Raw genomic sequence first — 24,925 nt, forward strand, 5'->3', positions numbered from 1 at the left:
ATAAAGTGGGGTTTCTGGTTTGTGGTTCTCTTGCTGTTTGCCTGGTTATAAAAGTAATTCTTGTTTACTATAGAAAATAAGGAAAAGACAGCAAAATACTTAACAAAATCAGCCTGGGATTCTGCCGCTCAGAGACCGCTTTTGTTGATGCCTTTATGCACATATTGGCGTCAGTGGTGTGGGGGCTTAGTGGCTCAGTTGGGTGGGTTTTTTGCAAAAGATTGGTGCTTTTGAGGCATTATTTACCCAGAGTAAAATTCACCAATTTTAGATGTGTACTGAATGTATTTGGACAAATATATGCACTGCTCTGACTCTTGACACAGGTGTGGCATAGTGTTTCCATCACTCCAGAAAGTTCCCACATGCTCCTTTGCCATAGCTTTCCCCCCAACTCCCCTGCCAGACTGTCCCCCTCTGGGGACTGCTCATCTGTTTTGCCTTTTCTAGAATTTCATATAAATGGATTTATGCGGTAAGTAGTCTTCTGTGCGTGGCTTCTTTCACTTAGCGTAATGATGTTGACATATATGCAAGTTGTTGCACGTATTGGTAGTTCATTCTTTTTAATATTTATAGTGCTATTTCTGGAATCCCCTTGGAAATACTGAAGATTTATTTGGTTTTGTGGCAACTATAGCCTGAAGCACTTGGTATGGTTGTTAAAGAGTTGGATACCCTACCATTGCCATTCTAATCTTCTACTTTAGGGAGAGAACTGTTGAAAACAATTTTTTTTTTAAAGTTTTTAGGGAAAACATTTATTTTCCCACATGGTTCTTGGATCTGCTCATATGGAACTGCCATATCTTGGTTTTCACTTTTTCCCTTAAATCTCTATTAACAAGCATTCATTTATTAGTGATGTGAGCCAGCTCTTATGGAGGTTGCAAAAGGACATAAATGATATGTACTGTTCCCAGGTAGTTTATCGTCTAGCAGAGGAAAGCTAGGCAAGACGCAGGTACTGTTCATGATAAAGAAGAAAGCCTGGAAGAAATGAGCAGAATCAGGACAGGATGTTGGTAGACTGAAAAGAGGTTCAGGGTTACTTCTCTCTGAATGGTTTAGAGGACTTTATGCGGGAGCTAGTGGTTAATGTGGAGAGAATAAAAGGAACAGCGCGAAGAGATGTGCTACCATGAGAAATGGCAGATAGTGGTCTTACTAGACTGGGACAGAGGGTGGCAGGAAGAACAATGGAAGGTGGATTGGGGTTAGATTAAGTAAAACCTTAATGAAGCTAAAATAGTCCATGCTATGCGTTGTTTGAATGGATGGAATGGTTTCTTTCTCTTTCTTTCAAGATTGATTGATTTATTTTTTGGAGAGCCTGCGCAAGCATGTGTGAGTAGGGGGAGGGGCAGAGAGAGGGTGAGAATCTCAAGCAGACTGTGCTGAGCACGGAGCCTGAAGTGTGGGGCTTGATGTCAGAACCCAGAGATCATGACCTGAGCTGAAATCAAGAGTCAGAGGCTTAACCGACTGAGCCACCCATGCGCCCTTGGATAGAATGGTTTCTTGCCAAAGCTTTTCTGGTAGAATACTGACCCACAAGCAGCAGAGAATGGAGGACTGGAGATGTAAGTCAGGGAGTGGAGTATCAAGGCACTGAATAAGAACAATGATAGTAGGGGCATCTGGGAGGCTCAGTGGGCTAAGCCTCTGCCTTCGGCTCAGGTCATGATCTCAGGGTCCTAGGATCAAGCCCCACATTGGGCTCTCTGCTCGGCCCGGAGCCTGCTTCCCCCTCTCTCTCTGCCTGCCTCTCTGCCTACTTGTAATCTCTCTCTGTTAAATAAATAAATATAATCTTAAAAAAACACAAAAACATAGATAGTAGAAATCAAGATGGTGGAACTAGTGGGGGCACTGTTACTGAGATGAAATAACCAAACCTTGACATGAGATCGCATGTAGGAGGCAAAGAAAATGAGAAGAAGCTAAAGATGAGGCTAGATCTGTAACCCTGAATGAAGGTGATCACGGCGGTACTGTTAACAATGAGTGATTAGAGTGTGGTGGGGAGCAAGAGGCAGACTGGGGATAAGCATGGTTTTGGGCATGTTGAGTTTGTATTGATGGGGAATCCAGGTATATTGATAGGGATTCCCAGAAGGTATTTGGGAAGACAAGTCTGGATCTTAGGAGATTTAGTAGACTTGAGGTGTGAGTCTAAAGATACAGCTGGGGAGTCATCCCAGTGGAATGGATGTGAATGGGGTAACTTCACAGAGTTTTAAGGCCAGGGTGAGCCTTGGGAAATGCGAATGTGAACGGGGAGAGGAAGAAGGCAGCCTGCAGAGGGGAGAGCCATAATAGCAGGAGGGAGTATCAGGAGGCATGAAGTCCTAAAAGTTAAGTTGAATAGGATGTAAAAAGAATTGTCCTTAGGCTCAGTTGCAGCAGGAATATCAGTGCAACAAGAATTGAGAAAAGGTCATCTGAATTTGCAGTTAGTAAGTCACTGGTGACTCTTGACAAAATGTCTTTAAGATGAATCCGTAGTAGTAGCCAGATTGCTAAGAGAATAAAGAAGTGGAGAAGGAGGGTTGCAGGGTAACTTAGAGGGCAGTTCAGGGTGAAGGGGGAAAATTCTGGAAGAATTTCTTTTATTGCGGTAAGCTTGGTAAGCTACAACAGATTTTTGAAGTACATAATATTTGAAAAAAAAAATCAACACCTCCCATTAAGCAAGAGCCTTTGAGTCTCTGACTGTTGCCACCTATTCATTCATTTGCCGAAATGTACATTAGGGACCTTGTTTTTAAATCTAACAACCCTGGGAGGTACGTATGTAGTACGGAGAATAATCTTCTGGTGTCACGTGTGGTGCTACTGCTACTAATAGTGAGAACCCTTTATTTATTGATCAGGTTTCTCCTAAGTGGCTGAGGGAGGTTCAGCCCAAATACCAGTAGACACATATGATGCTTATTGTGTTCTAGGCACAGTTCTGAGCATTTTGTATAAAACTGAGCATTTTATATAAATGAACTCCTTTAATCATTGCAACAGCTCTATGAAACATATGGTTGTCATCCTCACTTACAGATGAGAAAAAGGCCTATGGAGGGGAGGTCGCTTGTCTAAGGTCACATTGCTCTGGTACCAACTTGGGCAGCCTGGCTCCAGACTGTTCTCCGTTATAATGCCTGGGCCACACTGGCCTGTTTGCATATAATTAGTGTTGGAGATGGTTGAGAATACTGAGGCTGGTTTAATGAAGCAGTACTGTAGACTGTTCCTGCAGAAAAGGTGTCTGTCTCAGCCTCTTCATTTCACAAAGGAGAAAACTTACCTTGAAGCCAAAGTAAGAACTCCAGGACTCTTGCTTTTTTGGTGTACCCCACTGCCTAGACACACTGGTACCCCACTGGTACCCCACTGCCTAGACCCACTAGACCCACTGGTGCGGGTCTAGGGGCTGTTCCGCTGTCATCCATTACTTCCTCATAGGGTGTTGTCATACATTATAAGGTGACTTGAATGTGTTTAAAATTTGAGTCCATTAATGAATAAAGCAGACCTTTGTGAAATATCTTAATTTGAGCCAGTCAAGAACCCTTCAAAATTGGGGCATGGCAGCATCTTTCATAAATTTTGTTTTCAGCAACTGAGAGACTGGATAGTCTTATTTAATTTGTATTACAAAAATTCCAAGCCACAACCTTCTTAGATGCATGTATCCTTCTAAATCACACAAGCTTTTTATCGGCTTCTGTTTCCAGAGAAAACACTAAGGAAAAGGACAAGACGGAAGGTACAGCAGAAGAAACAGAGGAGAGAGAGCAGGCCACCCCCCGGGGACGAAAGACTGCCAACAGTCAGGGCCGCAGAAAGGGCCGCATCACCAGGTCCATGACCAATGAAGCGGCAGCGGCCAGTGCTGCAGCCGCTGCCGCCACCGAGGAGCCTCCGCCGCCTCTGCCACCGCCACCAGAACCTGGTGAGTGCGCGAGATGGGAGTGAACAGGCCGTGATTTTGTGCAGGATTCTCTTGCACTGCTAGGGTAGAGCAGGAAGGTCCTCGGATATGGATGACCTAAAAATAATCTGAAAGTCTGGCCTTTAAAAAAATTTTTTTAAGGTTTTATTATTTATAATTTTTTAAGGTTCATGATGACAAGTACACTCTTTAATCCCCATCACCTTTTTCACTCATATCCCTCCCCTCTGGTGACCTCCAGTTCGTTCTCTATAGTTCAGAGTCTGTCTCTTGTTTTGTTTCTCCTTTTCCCCCCTTTGCTTATTTGCTTTGTTTGTAAAATTCCATATGTGAGTGAGATTATATGGTGTTTGTCTTTGTCTGAGTGTTCTTAGTATTATGATTTCTAGCTCTATCCATGTCATTGCAAAGGGCAAGATTTCCTTCTTTAATGGCTGAATAATACTCCAAGGTGTGTGTGTGTGTGTGTGTGTGTGTGTGTGTTATAGAGATATATATATATATATACCACGTCGTCTTTATCCATTCATCACTTGATAGTTGGGCTGCTTTCACATCTTGGCTGTTGTGACTAATGCTCCTATAAATGTAGGGATGCATCTATCACTTTGAATTAGTGTTTTTGTGTTCTTTGGGTAAACACCCAGTAGCTGGATCATACATACAGAGTTGTATTTTTAATTTTGAGGAACCTCCACACTGTTTTCCACAGTAGCCACGCCAGTTTGCATTCCCACCGGCAGCGCAGGAGGGTTCCTTTTTCTCCACATCCTTGCCAACACCTTTGTTTCTTGTATTGTTGATGTTAGCTATTGTGACAGGTGTGAGGTGATGATGAATGATGCTGAGCATCTTTTCATGGGTCTTTTGGCCATCTGGATGTCTTTGGAGAAAGGTCCGTCCATGTCTTCTGCCCTTTTGTTAATTGGATCATTTGTTCTGTGGTTATTGAGTTTTATAAGTTCTTTATATAATTTGGATACTAACCTTTTATCAGATATGTCATTTGGAAATATCCTCTCCCATTTGTAGGGAGGATTTAGTTTTGTTGTTTCCTTTGCTGTGCAGAAGCTTTTTATTGTATTTTTTTATTTTTAAGTTTTATTTGATTTATTTTTTTCTAGAGAGGAAGGGGGAGGGAAAGAAAAAGAATCCCAAGCAGGCTCCACACCCAGCACAGAACCTGACCCTGTGCTCTATCTCACAACCCTGAGATCATGAGTGAACCAAAATCAAGAGTCGGACACTTAACTGACTGAGCCACACAGGTGCCCTGGAAGCTTTTTATTTTGATGTAGTCCCAATAGTTTATCTTTGCTTTTTGTTTCCCTTGCCTCAGGGGACCTAGCTAGAAAAATGTCGCTATGGCCAGTGTCAGAGAAATTACGGCCTGTGCTCTTTTCTAGGATTTCTGTGGTTTCAGGTCTCACATATAGGTCTTTAATCCATTTTTGAATTTATTTTTGTGTATGATGTAAGAAAGTGGTCAAGTTTCATTCTTTTGTATGTTGCTGTCTGATTTTCCCAATACCATTTGTGGAAGAGACTTTCTCCCGTTGGGTATTCTTCCCTGCTTTGTTGAACGATTAGTTGATCATACAATTGTGGGTTTATCTCTGGGTTTTCTGTTCTGGTCCATTGATCTATGTATCTGTATTTGTGCCAGTACCATGTTTTGATGACTGCAGCTTTGTAATATAACTTGAAGTCCGAAATTGTGATGCCTCCAGGTTTGCTTTTCTTTTTCAAGATTGCTTTGGCAATTTGGGGTCTTTTATGATTCCATAGAAATTTTAGGATTATTTGTTCTAGTTCTATGAAAACTGCTGCTGGTATTTTGGTAGGGATTGCTTTGAGTGGTGTAGCCATTTTAACAACATTTGTTTTTCCAATCCATGAGCATGGAATGTTTCTCCATTACTTTGTGTTGTCTTGAATTTCTTTTATGACTGTTTTATAGTTTTCAGAGTACGGGTCTTTCACTTCTTTGGGAAGGTTTATTCCTAGGTATTTTATTATTTTTGGTGCAGTTGTAAATGGGATTGTATTCTTATTTTCTCTTTCTGCTGCTTCGTTATTGGTGCATAGAAATGCAGCAGATTTCCTTACATTGATTTTGTATCCTGTATTCCTTACATTGATTTAGTTTATCAGTTCTAGCAGTCTTTTTAGGTTTTCTATATCTAATATCGTGTCATCTTCAAGTACTGAAAGTTTTACTTCTTCATGGTCTTTACATTTCTTAAACTTTAATGTTTGAAAAAGATCTTCCCCAATCTTGCTATCTTAATACAGCTGTTTTTCTTTTTACTTAGTTGTAATTTTAGTGTGTATGGTATTTTTTCTGATATTTTAACTTGGTGTATATTATAAATATTATGTAGTTTCTAAGTGATCTTCATTTTTGCTTTTTAATGACTGTGAAATGTTGGCATCCTGTTCCCTGAGGCCCCATTTCTTGAATCATTCCCTGTTGCTGAATGATTAGGCTGTCCCCTGCCCCCTCCTCTTTAAACTAATATAGATAGTAGTGTAAGGAAAAAATCCTGATTAACTAACATTTTCTTTCTGTTAAATTATTTTTTATAGAAATGAATTCTTGGGTCCAAGCATTTTTCTCTTTTCTACTAAGTATCATTAGTTTATAAAGGGATCATGTTAATGATGTTTGCCATCTTTGGTTCAGTGGTACCAATTTTACTGTAACATGAAGCATAAAAAAACCAGGTTCTGGGGATGACAAGGAGGATACAAGGAAAATAACTAGATTTGCACCTGGGGGTATTTCCCAATGGGCCTTGTTTGAGTCATGTTCTGCTTTGCTTACAGAGTGGGAGCTCACAGAGGTTTTTAAACAGAGGAGTGCTGTGAATAGACTGGTGGTGTAGAAGGTGAACTGGTGATAGTTGGAGGTCAGGTTGGAGAGAGTGAAGGCTGGAGACGGAGGGACCAGCCAGAAGAGTGTCACTGTGCATGCAGTGGCCCAGACAAGAAGAGGATGGGTTCAGGAGATTAGGACTGGCACACATCATTGACTGTGGGAGTAGATGGGAGGAAGGATTAAAAAATTGGCCTGAGAAGGCTGTTAATAATTCAGATGACTGGGCGGATGGTAGCACTATTAATTGAGAAGGGGAATACGGCAGGAGCTCATTTCATGCCTGATGGTCTCAATTTCCTTTCTAATGTAGAAGAGAGAGAGTGTGCAGTTTATGATCCATCTGTGTTTCCAGTCCCCTGTGTCATAGGGCCCCCGGGAGTGAGGATGAGATGGGGGACTCAGAGAGCACGAGAGAACTGTGCCTGGACAGGGACGGGGGCTGTTGTTTCTTCCTTTGACACTTTAGGAGAGGAGGTTGGAGCTCGAGTATGTGGCGGGGGCAGTGGGTGAGGTGGGACTTCACAGAAAATAAGCAAGTGATGGTCAAACATGTAGATGTGGTTGGAGCTTCAAAGAACATTGAGAAGCCTTACTTGGAAGCCTTGAATATTTCTCTTCAGTTGGTGGGGGAGAGCCTGCCAACATCCTGTGTCCATAGTTTCTTTCACCCAATGCTTCAGACAGGCTTTATGTCCAACAAGCAGGTCGACACAATCTAAGCTGTGAATGAACTTAAGTTTTCTCTGCCTGGGGCGCCTGGGTGCCTCCGTCGGTTAAGCGGCTGCCTTGGCTCGGGTCATGATCCCAACATCCTGGGATCGAGTCCTGCATCAGGCTCCTTGCTCAGCGGGAAGCCTGCTTCTTACTTTGCTTTTGCCTGCCTGTGCTCTCTCTCTCTCTGACAAATAAATAAATAAAATCTTTAAAAAAAAGAAAAAAGTTTTCTCTGCCTTACTGGGTTCTCTCTCTTTATTTCAGTTTCCACGGAGCCCGTAGAAACCTCTCGATGGACAGAAGAAGAAATGGAAGTTGCTAAAAAAGGTAAGTTAGAGTTCTTCGGGGTTTTAGTTGGGTTGGGATGGGCTCTTCAGGGTTATTAGTAATAAGTCAGATGGAGTGAATATTTTTTAATTGGAAAAAGAAGAAAGTTCTTCTGCGGTAGTCAACAGAATTTAGAAGTAGAATTGAGTTCTTTATGATGGGGTGGTGCCCTCTCAGGTAATCCTGCTGTGCTTGCTTAAGAGGCCCTCTTTTGAGGAATTTAAGATTCTCTGCACAGTTTTTTTTTTTTTTTTTTTTTTTTGAATTTCATTTTGTTAGAGAGCAAGGGGACTATTTTCACTCTTCCAGGATAGCTGTGATTCAGTGTTTTGGAGGGTATTTAAGTATAAAGTCTATATTTTCTGTTACTTAATAGTTGGATTTAATAGCATGGTTCCTGTCTCCTCAGTTTGTATTTCATAAGGCATTTGGTTATAAATTAGTAAGAATTGCACTGCAATTCAGAGGAGAAGGCATGAACTTTGGAGCCAGAAAAAGGTTTGAATTTTGTCTTTCCTTCTCATGGCTGTGTGGCCCTCATCTTATTCTGGAACATTACAAATCTTTTTCTGTTGTTGCTTGTTAACATAGAATAATTTGAAATTGAGGTAAAATTTCTAATAAGATAAATAGGTGGTTTATAAATAAACAGTAGTTTGTGCTTTAAATAAAATAATTTTGAGAAAGATTAGCCAACTCTTTTTGGAGTTAAGTATTTACCTTATAATTCTAAAGAGAAATTACTGTAAATAAGTTAATCTCTTAATGACACATTTCCGATTTATTTTCTATTTAATAATGAATGATACATTTAAGATACATTTAAGAATATAAAATACATTATTAAGATACATTTAAGAGTATAAACGAACATTACCAAAAATAATAGCAGTTTAATGTGTTCAAAAAAATTTTTTTTAAGATTTTATTTATTTATTTGACAAATGGATCACAAGTAGGCAGAGAGGCAGGCAGAGAGAGGAAGGGAAGCAGGCTCCCTGCTGAGCAAAGAGCCTGATGCGGGGCTCAATCCCAGGACCCTGGGATCATGACCTGAGCCAAAGGCAGAGGCTTTAACCCACTGCCACCAAGGAGCCCCTGTTCAAAATATTTTTATTTGATGATTATTTGCCATGATTAGGAAATTTGTGACTTGTCATGATTACAGGTATAACTTTTTAAAAGAGTCACATTAAGAAAAAAGATTCACATTTATTCTCATCTGATTATCAGAATGTTATAATGGAGTAAGGTGATAGTAGCTACATCATAGAGTGATTTTTTTCAGGTAGATATACCTCCATAGGACTGTTTTTAGCCTCTGCTCTTCTCAGTTCTGTTCATGTGTCAGAAGAATTTGGAAATGATCTTCCAGTTGTCGTTAAGGAAGCTACCTTCATCAGCCTTGGAAAACTGTTTTCTATAAATTGTTAAATTTGTACTGTAAATTCATGCTTGGATACACCTGTATCTAAAGTATATCCCAGTCTGTATAGCTCTCTGTGTGTACATGCATTTATATACCCATATTCCTTGCAAATGGGTATGGCATGTATATATATTATTTGGTTTAAAAGTATCAGGTTGCTTAGTTTCCTGTGATGAGTTGTCTTACCACAGGTTTGTTGATGTTGCTGTTTTTAAAACTGGTTAATATTTTTGAGGGCATTTCTTGATTGTGAATGGATTGAAGACATGCTGATTATAAATGTAGCCGTATATATCTTTATTTTGTGTTCTATCTTACTTTACAAGATTACCTTATTAATTTTTTATTGATATACTGTTTACAAAGACTTAGAAGTGTCTAATCAGTCATTTTACAACTGTTTGAGTTCTTATCGTGTGTCCGATGTTGTCCTAGCTCTCAGGGAGATACAGAACAAGGATAAAGTTGAGTCCTTCTGTTAATGAGCATGTTTTAAATTTGAGTGGCAAAATAGAGCTGTCAGTGAGTTTCATGTCAATACATATTTAAATAAGTATTAAAATATGTAAATAAATAATTGAAAACACATTTTTAGTGTTAATGATTTTGAATACTGTAATTAAGTTGATTTTTATTCTTTCTCATGTTCGCTTTATCAGGTGATTATTCATTAATCTTTGGTCGTTTTTCAAATATAGGTCTTGTAGAACATGGTCGTAACTGGGCAGCAATTGCCAAAATGGTGGGAACTAAAAGTGAAGCGCAGTGCAAAAACTTCTATTTTAACTATAAAAGGCGACACAATCTTGACAACCTTTTGCAACAGCATAAACAGAAAGTGAGTATATCAGAGGTAGTGAATCCTTATTTATTATTATTATTTTTTAACTGATTTAGTTTTTAACTGATAGTTTCTTTGTTTCACTGTGTTTCTGAGCTTCAAATATGGGTTTTGAGGGAGAGTTCTTTATATCTTGTATTTTTATTTATTACATTTACCTGTGAAGGACACGCTAGTTTCTTGGCACACGTTGCCTTTTTCTCTGATTACTGCCCAGGGAACAAAATTCATGTTACTAGTAATGGCAGTTCAGTACTTCTGAATCACAATAGATGGGATTTGAAAAATATAAATATTTTGGAGTTTGAATTGAAAACTTCAGTTGGAGTTCTGTTGACCTTGTTGAATGAATTGATAGGGCATATTAAAACCATTTTCTCTGGGGCGCCTGGGTGGCTCAGTGGGTTAAAGCCTCTGCCTTCGGCTCAGGTCATGATCCCAGAGTCCTGGGATCAGGCCCTGCATTGGGCTCTCTGCTATATTTAAAAAATACATAAATAAAACCATTTTCTCAGAAAAAGACCCTGAGATAAATAATAAAACCAGAAAGTATAAATTTTTTTTTAAAGATTTTATTTATTTATTTGACAGATAGAGATCACAAGTAGGCAGAGAGGCAGGCAGAGAGAGACAGGAGGAAGCAGGCTCCCCCCTGAGTAGAGAACCCGATGCGGGGCTCAATCCCAGGACCCTGATATCATGACCCAAACCGAAGGCAGAGGCTTTAACCCACTGAGCCACCCAGGCGCCCCTCAGAAAGTATACATTTATTGAAAATTCTTTAACGAGGAAATTCCAGTGCTCTCTGTCTACAGAGCTCTTTGAGGATTCCATGAGGCCAAAACTGTTTTTGTAAAAATATTAAGATGTTACTTGACTTTTTTGCACTGTGTTAGATTTGCATGGATGGTGTCAAAGAAAAGGAGAGAAAATGCTGGTACCTTAGCATGAATCATGGCGGGGCACCGCTGTGCTAAATACTCAGTGTATTCATCATTTCGGGCATTTACAGTTTAACAACAAATATGCCAATTTCACTTGTCCTTGGCAAAGCAGTACAAATTAGCTTTATTAAATCCTGACCCTTGAGTACATGTGTGTGATAAAATGAGAAGTGTGCATAAAGACCTTTCGTTCTGTACCAGGATATTCTGATTCTGTCGAGGGAAAGTACTTTTGCAGTTGTTTGAGTTCCAAGCTGAACTCGCCTCCCTTTTTTATGGAGTTTCAGTTTTAATTGGAAAAATGACAGAAAAACTATGGTTTTTCAGACTTGGATCCTTGGCAGACATTTTCTTGAAAATGAGTGAGACTGTCTTTCAAAGAAAGCAAGCAGAAGTATTGTTGCCACTTTTAAACTTCAAGCTTTTAAGCAAAAATTAGAATTTTGGAAAATTTGTCTTCCTCACAGTAACACCCAAAGACTTTTCTGATGAGATCAGTGGTAATAATAACTAGTATGATATATTTTTTTTAAGATTTTATTTATTTATTTGACAGACAGATATCACAAGTAGGCAGAGAGGCAGGCAGTGGGTGGGGGGAAGCAGGTTCCCCGCTGAGCAGAGAGCCCAATGCGGGGCTTGATCGCAGGACCCTGAGATCATAACCTGAGCTGAAGGCAGAGGCTTAACCCACTGAGCCACCCAGGCGCCCCCTAATATGATATCTTGATAAACAGTGAAATTATATGCAGATTTGAAAAATCTGTGTAACTGCCATAATTTCCAGATGACCAATTTGTGATTCACAGTGCATGTTATGTATGGATAGAAAATGTACAAAATACTTTTTAATAGACCAAAGTTCAAGATAGATAAATGGATTTTAATAGAGTACAAAACATTTATTGATATGGTTTCAGATTTCATACTGCAGTTACCTTTTAAGAGATGATTACTTGCTGAATTTTGGTACAATACCAAAGAATAATAACCATGGTCATTTGAAAAGATTGTTAAAATATGCTTCCCTTTTCAACTACATATCTTCGTGAGGCCAGACCTTTTTTTTTTTTTTTTTGGTGGTAGGCTCCACACCTAACATGGGTGGGGCTTGAACTCACAACCCTGAGATCAAGAGTTATATGCTCTACCGACTGAGCCAGCCAGACTTTTTTTTTTAATATGTATATTTCAGCCAAAATAATACTGTGTCTGCAGATTAGATTATATGTAGAAGCACATTTGAAAATTGTGCTGTCTTCTGTGAAGGCAAACAGTAAAAGAAATTTATAAAAACATTGAAAAAGCTACTTTTCACTAAATTATCAAACTTTTGTTTTGGAATATAGTTATTTTGTATTAATGTTTTTATGTTGACATGTAATAGGTTTATTGTTATTTTTAAATGAATTATATTTTAAATGTTTTTGCTTTAATTCAAATATGGTAAGTATCATTATATCTGTCTCATGAATAGAACCTGCTTAGGGTCTTGAATGCTTTTTAAGAGTGCTGTATCCTTAGACCAGAACATTTTGAGACTCACTGAAGAAGGATAGAATGGGTAATAAAAGGATAGATTTAATTTTTTTTTATTTATTTTTTATTTTTTGTAACCATATAATATATTTTTATCCCCCGGGGTATAGGGAGATATTTAAATTTGTTAGGGTTTGAACTTTTAGTAAATAAGAGTGTATGAAGTATGACATTAATTTAAAAAGTTATATACAAAAGACCTTTTAACATTAAAAATGAAGATGTAGGGGCGCCTGGGTGGCTCAGTTGTTAAGCGTCTGTCTTCTGCTCAGGTCATGATCCCAGGGTCCTGGGATCGAGCCCCACATCGGGCTCTCTGCTCAGCAGGGAGCCTGCTTCCTCCTCTCTCTCTGCCTGCCTCTCTGCCTGCTTGTGATCTCTCTCTGTCAAATAAATAAATAAAATCTTTAAAAAAAAAAATAACCCATGATAAATGTCTTTAAAACTTCTTGTTCTAATCATTTTAATAACAATGGAAATAATAGGGACTGTAGGCTTCCTTTTTTTTAGAGTGTTTTATCATTTTCTTTTTTTAAGTTTTATTTGACAGAGACACAGCAAGAGAGATTCATGGAAGCAGGGAGAGTGGGGGAAGGAGAAGCAGCTTCCCGCTAAGCAGGGAGCCCAATGCCGGGCTCAATCCCAGGACCTTGGGATCATTACCTGAGCTGAAGGCAGACACTTAATGACTGATCCTCCCAGGTGCCCCTAGAGTGTTCTGTCATTTTCGAAAAGGTTTCAAGAAAACATGACAAAATGTCTAATGTCTATTAAAATGCAGTGCAAGATACATAGGTGTTACATTTCCATAGGTTTGAATTATTACATTAAAAATTAGTGAGTACTAGGGCACCTAGGTGGCTCAGAGAGTTAAGCCTCTGCCTTCGGCTCAGGTCATGATCCTAGGGTCCTGGGATCGAGCCCCGAATCAGGCTCTCTGCTCAGCAGGAAGCCTGCTTCCCCTTCTCTCTCTCTCTGCCTGCCTCTCTGCCTCCTTTGGGATCTCTGTCAAACAAATAAATAAAATCTTTAAAAAAAAAAAAAAAATTAGGCCCCGTGGGACTCCAGTTCCCTGCGGCGCCCGCGGGGGAAGGGGCGCGGCAGGGCAGGGCCGGGGCGGCCCCGGGCTGGGGGTGCAAGGACCTCGTGCAAGCCCACCTGCCTGTGGAGGAAAGAGCCAGACCTCTCAGAGGTCAGTCTGTTCAACAAGTGGGACCCCAGGGCCTTCTGTATGTTCAAAGAGAGCTGGCAGTGACCTCCCCAAAGGATGGCTCCATCTCCATTCTGGGTTCTGATGATGCCACCACTTGTCACATCGTGGTCCTGAGGCACACGGGTAATGGGGCCACCTGCTTGACCCACTGTGATGGAACAGACACCAGAGCGGAGGTGCCCTTGATCATGAGCTCCATAAAGTCCTTCTCCGATCACGCCCAGTGTGGAAGGCTGGAGGTGCACCTCGTGGGAGGCTTCAGTGAGGACAGGCAGTTGTCACAAAAACTTACTCATCAGCTTCTTAGTGAATTTGACAGACAGGAGGAGGACGTTCACTTAGTGACGTTATGTGTGACAGAATTAAATGACTGGGAAGAAAATGAAAACCACTTTCCAATCATTTATGGCATCGCTGTCAACATTAAGACCGTGGAGATTTACTGAGCATCCTTCCCAGACCGGGGTCCGGAGGAGGCACTGCAGAGAACACGCATCGGAGTCTCCATCTGCCGAGTCCTAGGTCTCCCTCCTTACTGTCCCTTCAAATGACTTTCAAAATAAAATCTTTTTGGAAAAAAAAAAAAATTAAAAAAAAATTAGTGAGTACTATCATATAGTGAAGGAAATACTTGGAGAAATAGAAGATGATTGCATGTGAACAGAGGAATGTCACATGGTGGTGATGAAACACTGTCTCTTCTATATTCATCAGTGGAAATGCCAAACAGCATGGGTAGATATTGGCAAAGAAGGGGTATAGCTTTGACACTGGAAAAATCCCTATAAGAGCAATTATGTGATGCCTAAAAATATTGGAGTTTTCGTAGTCTTTCTAAAGGTTTTTAAAGAGCATGGCCAGAGGATTCTCCCCTTGCATTCTTTTTTTTTTTTTAAAAGATTTTATTTATTCATTTGACAGACAGAGATCTCAAGCAGGCAGAGAGAGAGGAAGGGAAGCAGGCTCCCTGCTGATCAGAGAGCCCTATCCGGGACTCGATCCCAGCATCCTGAGAACATGGAGCCCAAGGCAGAAGCTCTAACCCAATTAGCCACCCAGGCGCCCCTCCCCTTGCATTCTTGTGAGGAATGTAGTGATTATTTTGTTTAGCCTCAGAATTAGATCTAGCTCTAACAGTGGACACTGGGATATGCTTTCTTCCTCTTGACTTAGTTACTGCTTTTAGGTTGGATCCTAGCATAGAATTTTTTTTTTTTTAAGATTCTTTTTTATTTATTTATTTGACAGACAGTGATCACAAGTAGGCAGAGAGGCAGGCAGAGGGAAAGGAAGGGAAGCAGGCTCCCCGCTGAGCAGAGCTCTATCCCAGGACCCTGGGATCATGACCTGAGCCAAAGGCAGAGGCTTTAACCCACTGAGCCACACAGGCGCCCCTGTTTTATTTTTCTTAACAATTTTCTGTGTTCTCCACATTCTAATGAATATCTTATTTTTGGTAGAAAACAAATGCACGTTATTTTTATTAGAAAAATACATTATTTGAGAGGGAAAAATAGCAAGAGGTTTGTGAATTTTGACTCTTGGTACATATATGGTGGCGAGTAGTTTGAAAAAAGTTTCAAATGTAACTTTTGGTCAGTTTGATGAGACCGATCCGTTCACACAGAAGGCCAATTAGTGGTTCCATAGAGGCAACTGAATATCCACCAGAACTGTTGTCAGACAGGCAGCCTTCTTGTTCAGTGTGTGTGTATCCATGTTCTATGTTATTTCAGATGTGAGAGTTTTCCTTTCAGCTATTTAGATCATAAATAATCCAACGCTCTTTTGCTCCTTCAGACTTCACGAAAGCCCCGTGAAGAGCGAGACGTGTCCCAGTGCGAAAGTGTAGCTTCCACTGTTTCTGCTCAGGAGGACGAAGATATCGAAGCTTCTAATGAAGAAGAAAATCCAGAAGACAGCGAAGGTATCTTAAAATCTTAAATTTAGTTGCGACTTCTACTAGTTCAAATTATCTAATTATTAGCTTAGTGATTTAAGAATTGCTTCATTAAGGAAAGAGTATATTCAGTGTTTTCATAGATACCTTATGCTTGAGCACAATGTATGTATTCATTCAGTCAACAAATATGTATGTAGCACCTGTGATGGTCCTGTTGCTACAACCAGAAGAGCTTTAAAATGGCAGTTCTGGGGTGCCTGGGTGGCTCAGTCAGGTAAGCGGCTGCCTCTTGATTTTGGCTCAGGTGGTGGTCTCAGAGTCGTGAGATCGAGCCCCACAACGAGCTCTGAACTGAGCATGGAGCCTGCTTGAGATTCTCTCTCTCCCTCTGCCCCCCCCCCACTCACTCTCGCTCGCTCTCAAAAAAGAAAAACAATTTAAAAATAAATAAATAAAAATAAAATTTAAAAAATAAAATAAAATGGCAGCCCGGCATCAGTACACTGTCTGTGCATCAATGTCACTGCTACCTGTATGTGTCCGGTTAGTATCATTAATCCCATTTCTCTTTATTGCAATGAGTTTGGTTTTCTGTTCTTAAAATGACTCACGTATGTCATATTTATGTTTTTGTGTAAAAAGAATTAATGTTGCTAGAAGCCCCAGTAGAAAAGAATGTCAACCCAAGAAACATAAGACAGAAATAAAATCCTTTTTGTCGCTTGAACAAGTTAATGACCACTTCCCGAAAAAGTAAATATTTTCTTGAGTTTTTGCTAGTTAAAAGTTCCTAATTCATTTCAATTTGCATTACTTTTAAAGTTTCTTTAGATTTCTTTTGTGAATTGAGTGCTTCGAAGTGGGAATTTTCAGTGATTTTAGTAGCTCTTTATATATAATATCTTACACATGTTCATACTTTGTATACACAAATATTTTCTCATCTCATTCGCTTTTTGTTTTATTTTAAATTACCAGAGTTTAAATTTTGTATGTAATTAGAGCTGCTTAAATACGTTACTTTGAAGACACTCCTATTTTAAGCTGAGGAAGTTCTATACCTTCCAGGAGTTTCAGAAACAGTAGATTTCATTTTATTTTTTTCTGCAAGTTGTTGTTGGCTTTGAAACTTAAATTTTGTTTTGAATGGGTTTTGGCTTTGAACATTAAGTAGCTTTTTTTCTGTGAGGTTTTGTGGAAAATGAGGCCCGTGTGGCAGGAATGAAGAGAATACTGGAGCAGCAGAGTTTTGGTAAGATTTGGCTTTTAAAAAGCTCCCTCTGGCGTCGTTGTAGAGATTGGTCTGAGGTGGAAGATAGGGAGAGTTGCTTCTGGACTTCAGGGGCAGTTGAGCAGTTGAACACAAGTGGCTGGACTCAGGGGATGTTTTTAGAGAGAAAATCAGTGATACTTGTCTGCATAGGATATGGGGATTAAAGAGAGGAGAAGTAAAAGATTATCCCTTAGAGGTTTCTGGTTTAATTAGTAAAAAACAGAAAAGTCCACGGACTTAGTCTAGTGTAGGAAATACTGGATTTGTGATTCCTTTGAAATACCTGAGTAAAGATGTCAAAGATTAAAACTGTATTTTATATCAAGTGAAACCAAGGATGTGGGGAAAGGTCAGGGTTACAATGTTAAGTTAAAAGTCCATATAATGTTACTCTAGAATTTTCCTGTCTAGTGTAGTACCCACTAGACATATGTGGCTATTGAGCTCTTGAAATGTGGCCAGTCCAAATTGAGATGGGCTGAAAATGTAAAATGTAATCAGATTTTGGAGACGTAGTACCAAAAAAAGTAAAAATCGTATTACTAGTTTTCTATATTACTATATTTCCACATGATTACATGTTAAAAAGATAGTATTTCAGTCCTATTGGGTGAAATAAAATAAGTTGTTAAACCTAATTTATCTCTTTTTATTTTTTTAATGTGGCCACCGAAAAAATGAAAATTTTAGGCAGATGTAGCTCATATTATGTTCCTGTTGGATGGTGCTGTTTTAGACTATCAGACCTCCTGGGTCAAAGGAAAAGCACACCACAGGCTGGTAGAAATAAACCAAATACCATTTTATGGGAATGGTTTCTTGTTTAGTTTTGGTTTTGCATCTGTCTTCATTTTTCAAATTTAATATAAATTTCATTCATCCATTCATTCATTCATTTATATTTATTTATTTAAAAAATGTTTTTAAGAGTTCTTATTTATTCACGTAATCTCTACACCCAGCGTGAGGCTCGACCTCACGACCCTGAGATCAAGAGTTGTATGTGCCAGTGATGGAGCCAGCCAGGTGCCCCTCATATAAATTATTTTTAGATATTAAAAGCTCTTATGCTTTCAGTTTCAGAAGGTGAGGACCATTTGACCTCTCCCTTTCATGCTCTGTGAACAAACACTCTAGCTTCCCAGTGGCCTTAAGACTTCACTGAGGCCATATAAGGAGTATCATTCGTCCCAAACAACTACTTTCAAGCATGGCTTCTGTCACCACCTGAAACATGTTCATTATCAGATTTTTATGCTGTATCATTATCTTTAAGGTGCTGAAAATAGTTCTGATACAGAAAGTGCTCCTTCTCCTTCACCAGTTGAAGCTGTCAAGCCCAGTGAGGATAGCACTGACAATGCGACTTCTCGAGGAAACACCGAACCTGGGGCCGAGCTCGAGTCCACTACGGAACCCGCACCCAGTGCATCTCCCTCCTCTGCAGCTCAGAGTGGAAAACCTGTGGAAAGTGAAAGTGTGGAGACACAGGCGAGCGACAGCACCCCCACGGAGGCAGCAGAGCCGATGGACGTTGAGCGTCAGGAACACAGTGCTGAAGTGCCTTCCGTTCTCGATCTCCCCACGATGACCAAATCAGACTCTGGAGACATCGAGATGAGGGCGCCAGAAAACAACCCATCTAAAGTCGAAGGTGATACCAAAGAAAGGGACCTAGAGAGAGCCAGCGAGAAGACGGAGCCTAGAGATGAGGACTTGGTGGTGGCCCAGCAGATAGGCGCCCAGAGGCCGGAGCCCCAGTCGGACAATGACTCTAGCGCCACCTGCAGTGCAGACGAAGATGTGGATGGAGAGCCCGAGAGGCAGAGGTGAGACTTGCTCCTCTATTATCCTGTGCTTTGCTCTGCAAGAGGCTAACTGAGTCACAGGGTGCTGGCTGTGGGGATTATTCCCGTGTGAATAGCGGCAGCTCAGAGGTGGTCCGCATGCTTTTAATACCGGGTCATGAAGCCGTTCGTCTGTTTCAGTAACCGAGAACAACTGTGCGGTCGTTCGTTTCCAATGAAAAAGATAATGTTTTTCTACCTCGGTTGTTACGTGCATTTCATATGTAACAAAGAAGGGGATTTCATCTTACAAAGCTTGTGATGGATGCATGACTGCCATTCCTGGTGTTGGAAGAGGTAGGATGTGGTGGTGAAGGTAGAGGCAAGAGGCATTGGCTTATTTGCGCCAAGACCATACAGCCTAAGAGCAAGGCCTGCTGTACCTGTGTATTAGATGATAGAAAATGTTGACAGGAGAAACATGTTATGTGTTCTGAAAATATTTTAGAAAGCATAATATAGATACAAGATTGTGGTAATTATATGATCACTTTGTATAGCAGTTAAAATTTTAGATTACTAATTTAAAATATATGTAATACAGATTAATATAGAACTACTTTTAGTCATTTAATTTGCAATATAAAAATCTCTTCTACCTTTATGGTTTTTATAAAAATTACAGTAATGATGACAGTAAAATTATAGGAAGAGATACTGCTTTATTTAATATATGTACTTGCCTTGGGATTTCCTTCTCCCTGAAAGAAATAGAATCACCGAGGGTCACAGTAGAACATTTGATTGGTACACATTCTAGAAATGAATTTGACTAAATTACCATTTAATCAGAACCTCAATTCAACTCTTACCACCACTCCCCCGCCGCCACTGACCCTGACCACCCACTTTTTAATAAGAAAGAGGCAAATAAGCCACTTAGCGGAGAGCCAGATTCTCTTCATCTAAGATGAGGATTGTTTGTGTTTTCCACTATTGGTTTTAGTAACTGTATTTATAAATGAAGGAAAAATTAGGATGATGGTAATTTTCAAGGAGGAACATCCTAAGAGCTGAACATGATAGTAGTCTTAAAATTCAGAAATTCCTTGTAAATACATGGTGGTCTTTGAGTAATGCAGTGTGTTTACATCACGTCCAGACTATTAAAATAACACTTTTACTTTTCTACATCTTTAATACCGTCTTTATTCTTCATGTTAAATGTTTTCTTTTATACATTCTAATTTTCTTATCAGTTTGTATTTTTTTTTAAATGTTTGTCTTCCCCCAATAACATTGAAAAGTCTGATCCAGCCTGAAAGGTATGGCATTAGTGTATGATCCCCCCTAGTTCGCATACTGGGTGTCGCAAAATCCAGCGGAGGTGCTAAAACTGAGTGAAGCAGGCCGAGTGTAGGATGGTGGGGGCTGCAGGGGACAGAGCAGCACGTGCCGTTGGAAGGGCAGCTGCTGCACGTTCAGCACGCGGATGCCGCGTGGCCATGCCACTTCTGTGTGGCCATTTCTTTCCATTCTTGGTGAGAAACCAGGAGTCTGGAATTTGGGGTGAAATTCTCAATTTTAGAATGGTGGTGGGCAGATGTTTGAAAAAATAGCCTATGATCCTGGCAAAACATCCTATATCAGGTAATTAGTTCGGAATCCATGTTAGTGGTAGATTAGGACCTGGTATTTTATAATGGAATTTGTTCAGACTGGATGGTTAGATGCAGATAAATTTCAACCTATAAATCAATATAATCTTTACCTGGGAAATTAGCATTATAGATTCCCCTTTTCCTTACTGTTCAGACATCTTCTAAGGTTGATGCGTTGTGTGTGCACATACATGTTAACTTAGAAGAAATTATGATTAGGGGTGCCTGGGTGGTGCCATGGTGATGGACTCAATTTGGGCTCATGATGTGACCTCAGGGTTGTGTGAGTGAGCCTTGCATCGGGCTATGTGCCTAGTGCAGAGTCAGCTTGAGATTTTCTCTTCCTCTGCCCCTCCCTTTTTTCTCTCTCAACTCTCTAAAATAAATAAATAAATCTTTAAAAAAAAAAGGAATTATGATTGTACATTTAAAGTCTTAAGTATGAATGCTTTAATTTATCTTTTTTTTATTGCCAATTGCAGAATGTTTCCTATGGACTCAAAGCCTTCATTGTTGAACCCCCCTGGATCTCTATTGGTCTCATCCCCAATAAAACCAAATCCACTGGACCTGCCGCAGCTTCAGCACAGAGCTGCGGTTATCCCGCCAATGGTAAGTTTTCAAAGTGAGTAGAGAAATGAAGTTGAGAAACAAAGACCTTCAGAGACGTTTCTTTTCTTTAATCAGTACTTGATCTCTTGAAAAAATTATGGTGCAAAACACACAACATAAAATTTATCATCTTACCTGTTTTTAAGTATATGGTTCAGTAGTGCTAAGTATATTCATGGTGTTGTGAAATAGATCTCCAGAACTTTTTCATCTCCAGAAGTGAAACTCTCTTCCCGTTAAAGCACAAGGCTCTGTTTCCCCTCCTCCCAGCTCCGGACAGCCACCGTTCTACTTTCTGTCTCTGTGAATTTGGCTAGATACCTCATTTAAGTGGAATCACAGGGTATTTGTCTTTTGTGACTGGCACGTTTCACTCAGCATAAAGTCCTCAGGGTTCATCCAGGTGGTGTCATAATCTCCTTCTTTTCCTTTCAGAGGACTGAGAATATCCCATTGTAAGTATATGCCACATATTGTTTAGCCATTCAGCCATTTGGCTGTTTGCTTTTTCAAATGGATTCATTGTGATGGTTGACTGAAATGGTGATTTCCATTTCAGGGGGGAAAAAAAAAAACCACCAAAGAAGTATATAATCCTTTAGCCATAAATATCTGTAAGCTTTGTTTTTGTTTCGTTTGTTTTCCTATAAGACAGTAGCAGAATTAATATATAACTAGATTTTGAACCTTTAGAATGAATTCTAATTCTAGAGATTATAGCTAACTTCAGTATACAATTCCAAATTTAGTTTTATTTACATTTTACATCAGTAATCTCTACAAGTTTGACTCTCTTTTGACACTGAATTCCAAACTAGTGTGTTGCTCCTTTACATAGGAATGTTTTCGCTCTTGCTTCACTAGAGAGGATAAAAATTTGTTCTGTCTGACATGATAATTGAGGAAAGTTAAGTGTGTGCTTATGATAGACTCAAAAAAAAAAATCATTAAACACTTGTTCATTCATTGATTTACTCAGATGGACTTTTATTAAGTGTCCGCCCAGTTCAAGACAACATTGTTAATGCTGTATGGAATATTTAATATATTGTAATCTCTAACTTCAAAAAACATAGAGATTGCTCTTGATAGTGAGACATAGAAAAATATAATAAACTTAAAGTGGATTATAAAAATGTGATGCTCTGTTAAGTTTAAAAATGTAGTATGGTCATTTCAGAGGAAGGAGAGCTTCCTTCTTAATGAGACAGCTAAAGAAGACTCCGCATAAGAAATAATATTTTGGTTGGACCAAAGCAGTTCATTTGGCTTTATAGCAAAAGGAGGAAGAGCCATGTTTACATACAAGCCAAAGCACAAAGGCAAGAAAATTCTGTGTATGTTTTGGGCTCAGTGAAAAATTCTACTTATAGTGTCAAAAACACTGTGGAAGTCTTTATTTAGATAATAGGTTCTAAAAAACTCAGATCTGTACTCTTCCCCAGAATTTTTTGTATTCATGAAGTAATGGACTGTGTTAGAGGCTGTTTATTTAGTATTGAACCAAACAGGTTGGGTTCTTTCCTTCCTGAAATGAGAGAGACAGAAAATAAACAAAACAGCCATATTATTGTGAATTGTGCTATTGTAAGCGCTGTCTGTGTTCCCTGAAAGAAAGAAACAGGGCTGCCTTAAGGAGGAGAAAGGGGAGGGACGGTTAGGGATGGCCTGTCCGAAGAGGTAACATTCAACATTCAACACCCGTCCTGTTTGTGTTAGTGAGTTGGTTGTGGGAGGTGAGGCGAATCAGTCAAGGTTGTCTGCCGGGTTTCTGGTCTCAGCTGTTAAGGTTCCATTTTCTAAGACGGAGGTAACTGAAGAAGCATTGAATGTAGGAAATGAACAGTTCCGTTAAATGCTAGTTTAGAGGTGCTTTGAGATACCTGCGTGGAGGTGTTAGGTGGCCGTGCTGTGAGTATGGGACTTGGAGTAAAAGTCTTACAAATAGAAATTGATGAGCCATTAACATATAGATGGCATTTCAGTGCGCAGAAGTGGTGTGCATACTTAGAGAACCTAGAGGGGAGGGCTAGGTGTCAGGGCTGAGCCACCAGGGGTTAAACCATCGGAAGTTAAAAGCAGACTGCAGTGTTTTAATTCCTGATTTAGATCTCTCTTATCACAACTTACGTGATTTATATTGTATTCTGAAAGTAAATATTCAGCACTTGAAGTATTTCATACTTGAAGATTAGTTTGACCAAAAAATGGCAAAAATCCCATCAACCAGTATGTTACAGAAATAAGCATTATTTGCAACAGAGGGTCTCAATGTTATGTCGGTCATTGGCGTATTTAGATTTTTTTTCTTCCTGTAGGTTTCCTGTACCCCATGTAATATACCGATTGGAACCCCAGTGAGTGGCTATGCCCTCTACCAGCGACACATTAAAGCAATGCACGAATCCGCCCTCCTGGAAGAACAGCGGCAGAGGCAAGAGCAGATAGATCTGGAATGCAGGAGTTCCACCAGTCCCTGTGGCGCCGCCAAGAGTCCAAACAGAGAGTGGGAAGGTGGGTAGAACTATCCCCTCAAAGCGTTTCTCTGAAGGGAAACAAAACTATACTCCTGAGTAGTGTCCTTTGTGCTTTGTAGTTTATCTGCATGTCTGTTGATTAATTCTTCTTGTCCCCAGCACCGAACTCCTTTAACCTGACCTCCGTTAAACTTCCGAGGAATGTTAGTATTATTGACTACTCATAGGCAACAGCAACATTGTAATGGTTTTTGTTGATACAAGTTTTCTGGTATTTTTATCTCTCTGCTGAAAGACTGTAAAAGCCATGCTTTGTGCTCCATTCGCCTGAGTTTTCAGAGTAAGGGAGAATTGTTATTCTGTCCTCCCAGTAAATCACATGTAACCACAGGGTAATACTCATTCTCATTGATATGATGGGAGACAACGTTGTGTATTGTGCCGGTTGCACCCTGACTCACCCCTCACCCCAGCCTTCACCACTTGTGTGCCCAAGGACAAGTCCCGAAACTTTCGGACTTTTAGTTCTCTCATCTGTAAAGTGTAAGTTACAGATCTGTTTATCTGTCTCTCTATTTCCATCTTACTGAGATTACGACCCATAAGAAAGAATTAGCATTCATTTGTAACACATGGCTCAGCATTATTCTTTACGTAATATTATATGTAATACATATGCAATTTATAATAATAGTGTACAGTGCATACGTAGTATAATAGATACCACAAAGGTACAGTTATCATTGTTATGTCACTATTGTTATTTCAGGTGACAGATTCGAGTTGTGCATGCTTTTTTTTTTTTTTTTAAGCTTTTTTTTGTTTTTAAGTAATCTCTACACCCAACATAGGCCTTGAATCCACATCCCTGAGGTCAAGACTCCCATGCTCCACCCGCTGAGCCAGCCAGGCACCCATATGCATTTTCTTTTTAGTTGTGCATGATAAGCTCAGTTTCTTTAAAAAGGTTGTGGGCGGGGGATGATTTCTCAATTGTAATACATTCTTCTGGCATGGTTAAGAAATGGAACACGTGTTCTGGTTGATAGTTGACTTATGCTACAATATGCTTAGAATATAAGACTATTAAGGTCTTCCTTACTATGCTTTAGGTTTTTTGGTAATGATTCAAAAGACTCTTTGCAGTGCCTTACACAGATAAGTAAGAACAATTAGCTGTAGAATGTCATGCATTTCAAGGGCTGTTTAATATAAAATCAGAACTGTGTTACTTAACGGATCTTGACCACCACCACCTTCTCAGTGCGACACCCCGCCCACCCCCGTTTCACCAGTAATGAGTTATTAGTTATATGGCACCCTGAACCTCCTATGTTAGAGTTTTAAATATAAAATTGCTGGTGTTTTAAGTATA

The 24,925-nt window shown here is 39.7% G+C and overlaps 1 protein-coding gene and 1 pseudogene across 20 annotated transcripts in view; both read left to right on the plus strand.

Annotated features, from left to right (window-relative positions):
* NCOR1 (nuclear receptor corepressor 1) overlaps positions 1 to 24,925 on the plus strand; it is a 154,621-nt gene that overhangs the window by 83,009 nt on the left and 46,687 nt on the right. For 12 of the 20 annotated variants that reach the window (XM_032319728.1, XM_032319729.1, XM_032319743.1 and 9 more), the window contains 8 exons: positions 3,732 to 3,949; positions 7,809 to 7,871; positions 9,999 to 10,138; positions 15,638 to 15,764; positions 16,930 to 16,992; positions 18,290 to 18,842; positions 20,944 to 21,073; positions 23,392 to 23,587. In XM_032319728.1, coding sequence (XP_032175619.1) covers positions 3,732 to 3,949; positions 7,809 to 7,871; positions 9,999 to 10,138; positions 15,638 to 15,764; positions 16,930 to 16,992; positions 18,290 to 18,842; positions 20,944 to 21,073; positions 23,392 to 23,587 — 1,490 coding nt within the window. The remainder of the gene's footprint in view (positions 1 to 3,731; positions 3,950 to 7,808; positions 7,872 to 9,998; positions 10,139 to 15,637; positions 15,765 to 16,929; positions 16,993 to 18,289; positions 18,843 to 20,943; positions 21,074 to 23,391; positions 23,588 to 24,925) is intronic. The other 8 variants (XM_032319739.1, XM_032319744.1, XM_032319740.1 and 5 more) reach the window with 3 other exon arrangements.
* On the plus strand, positions 12,646 to 14,388 carry LOC116577861 (annotated as a pseudogene).

This window comes from Mustela erminea, chromosome 18, assembly GCF_009829155.1.
Source record: "Mustela erminea isolate mMusErm1 chromosome 18, mMusErm1.Pri, whole genome shotgun sequence".
Lineage (NCBI taxonomy): Eukaryota > Metazoa > Chordata > Mammalia > Carnivora > Mustelidae > Mustela > Mustela erminea.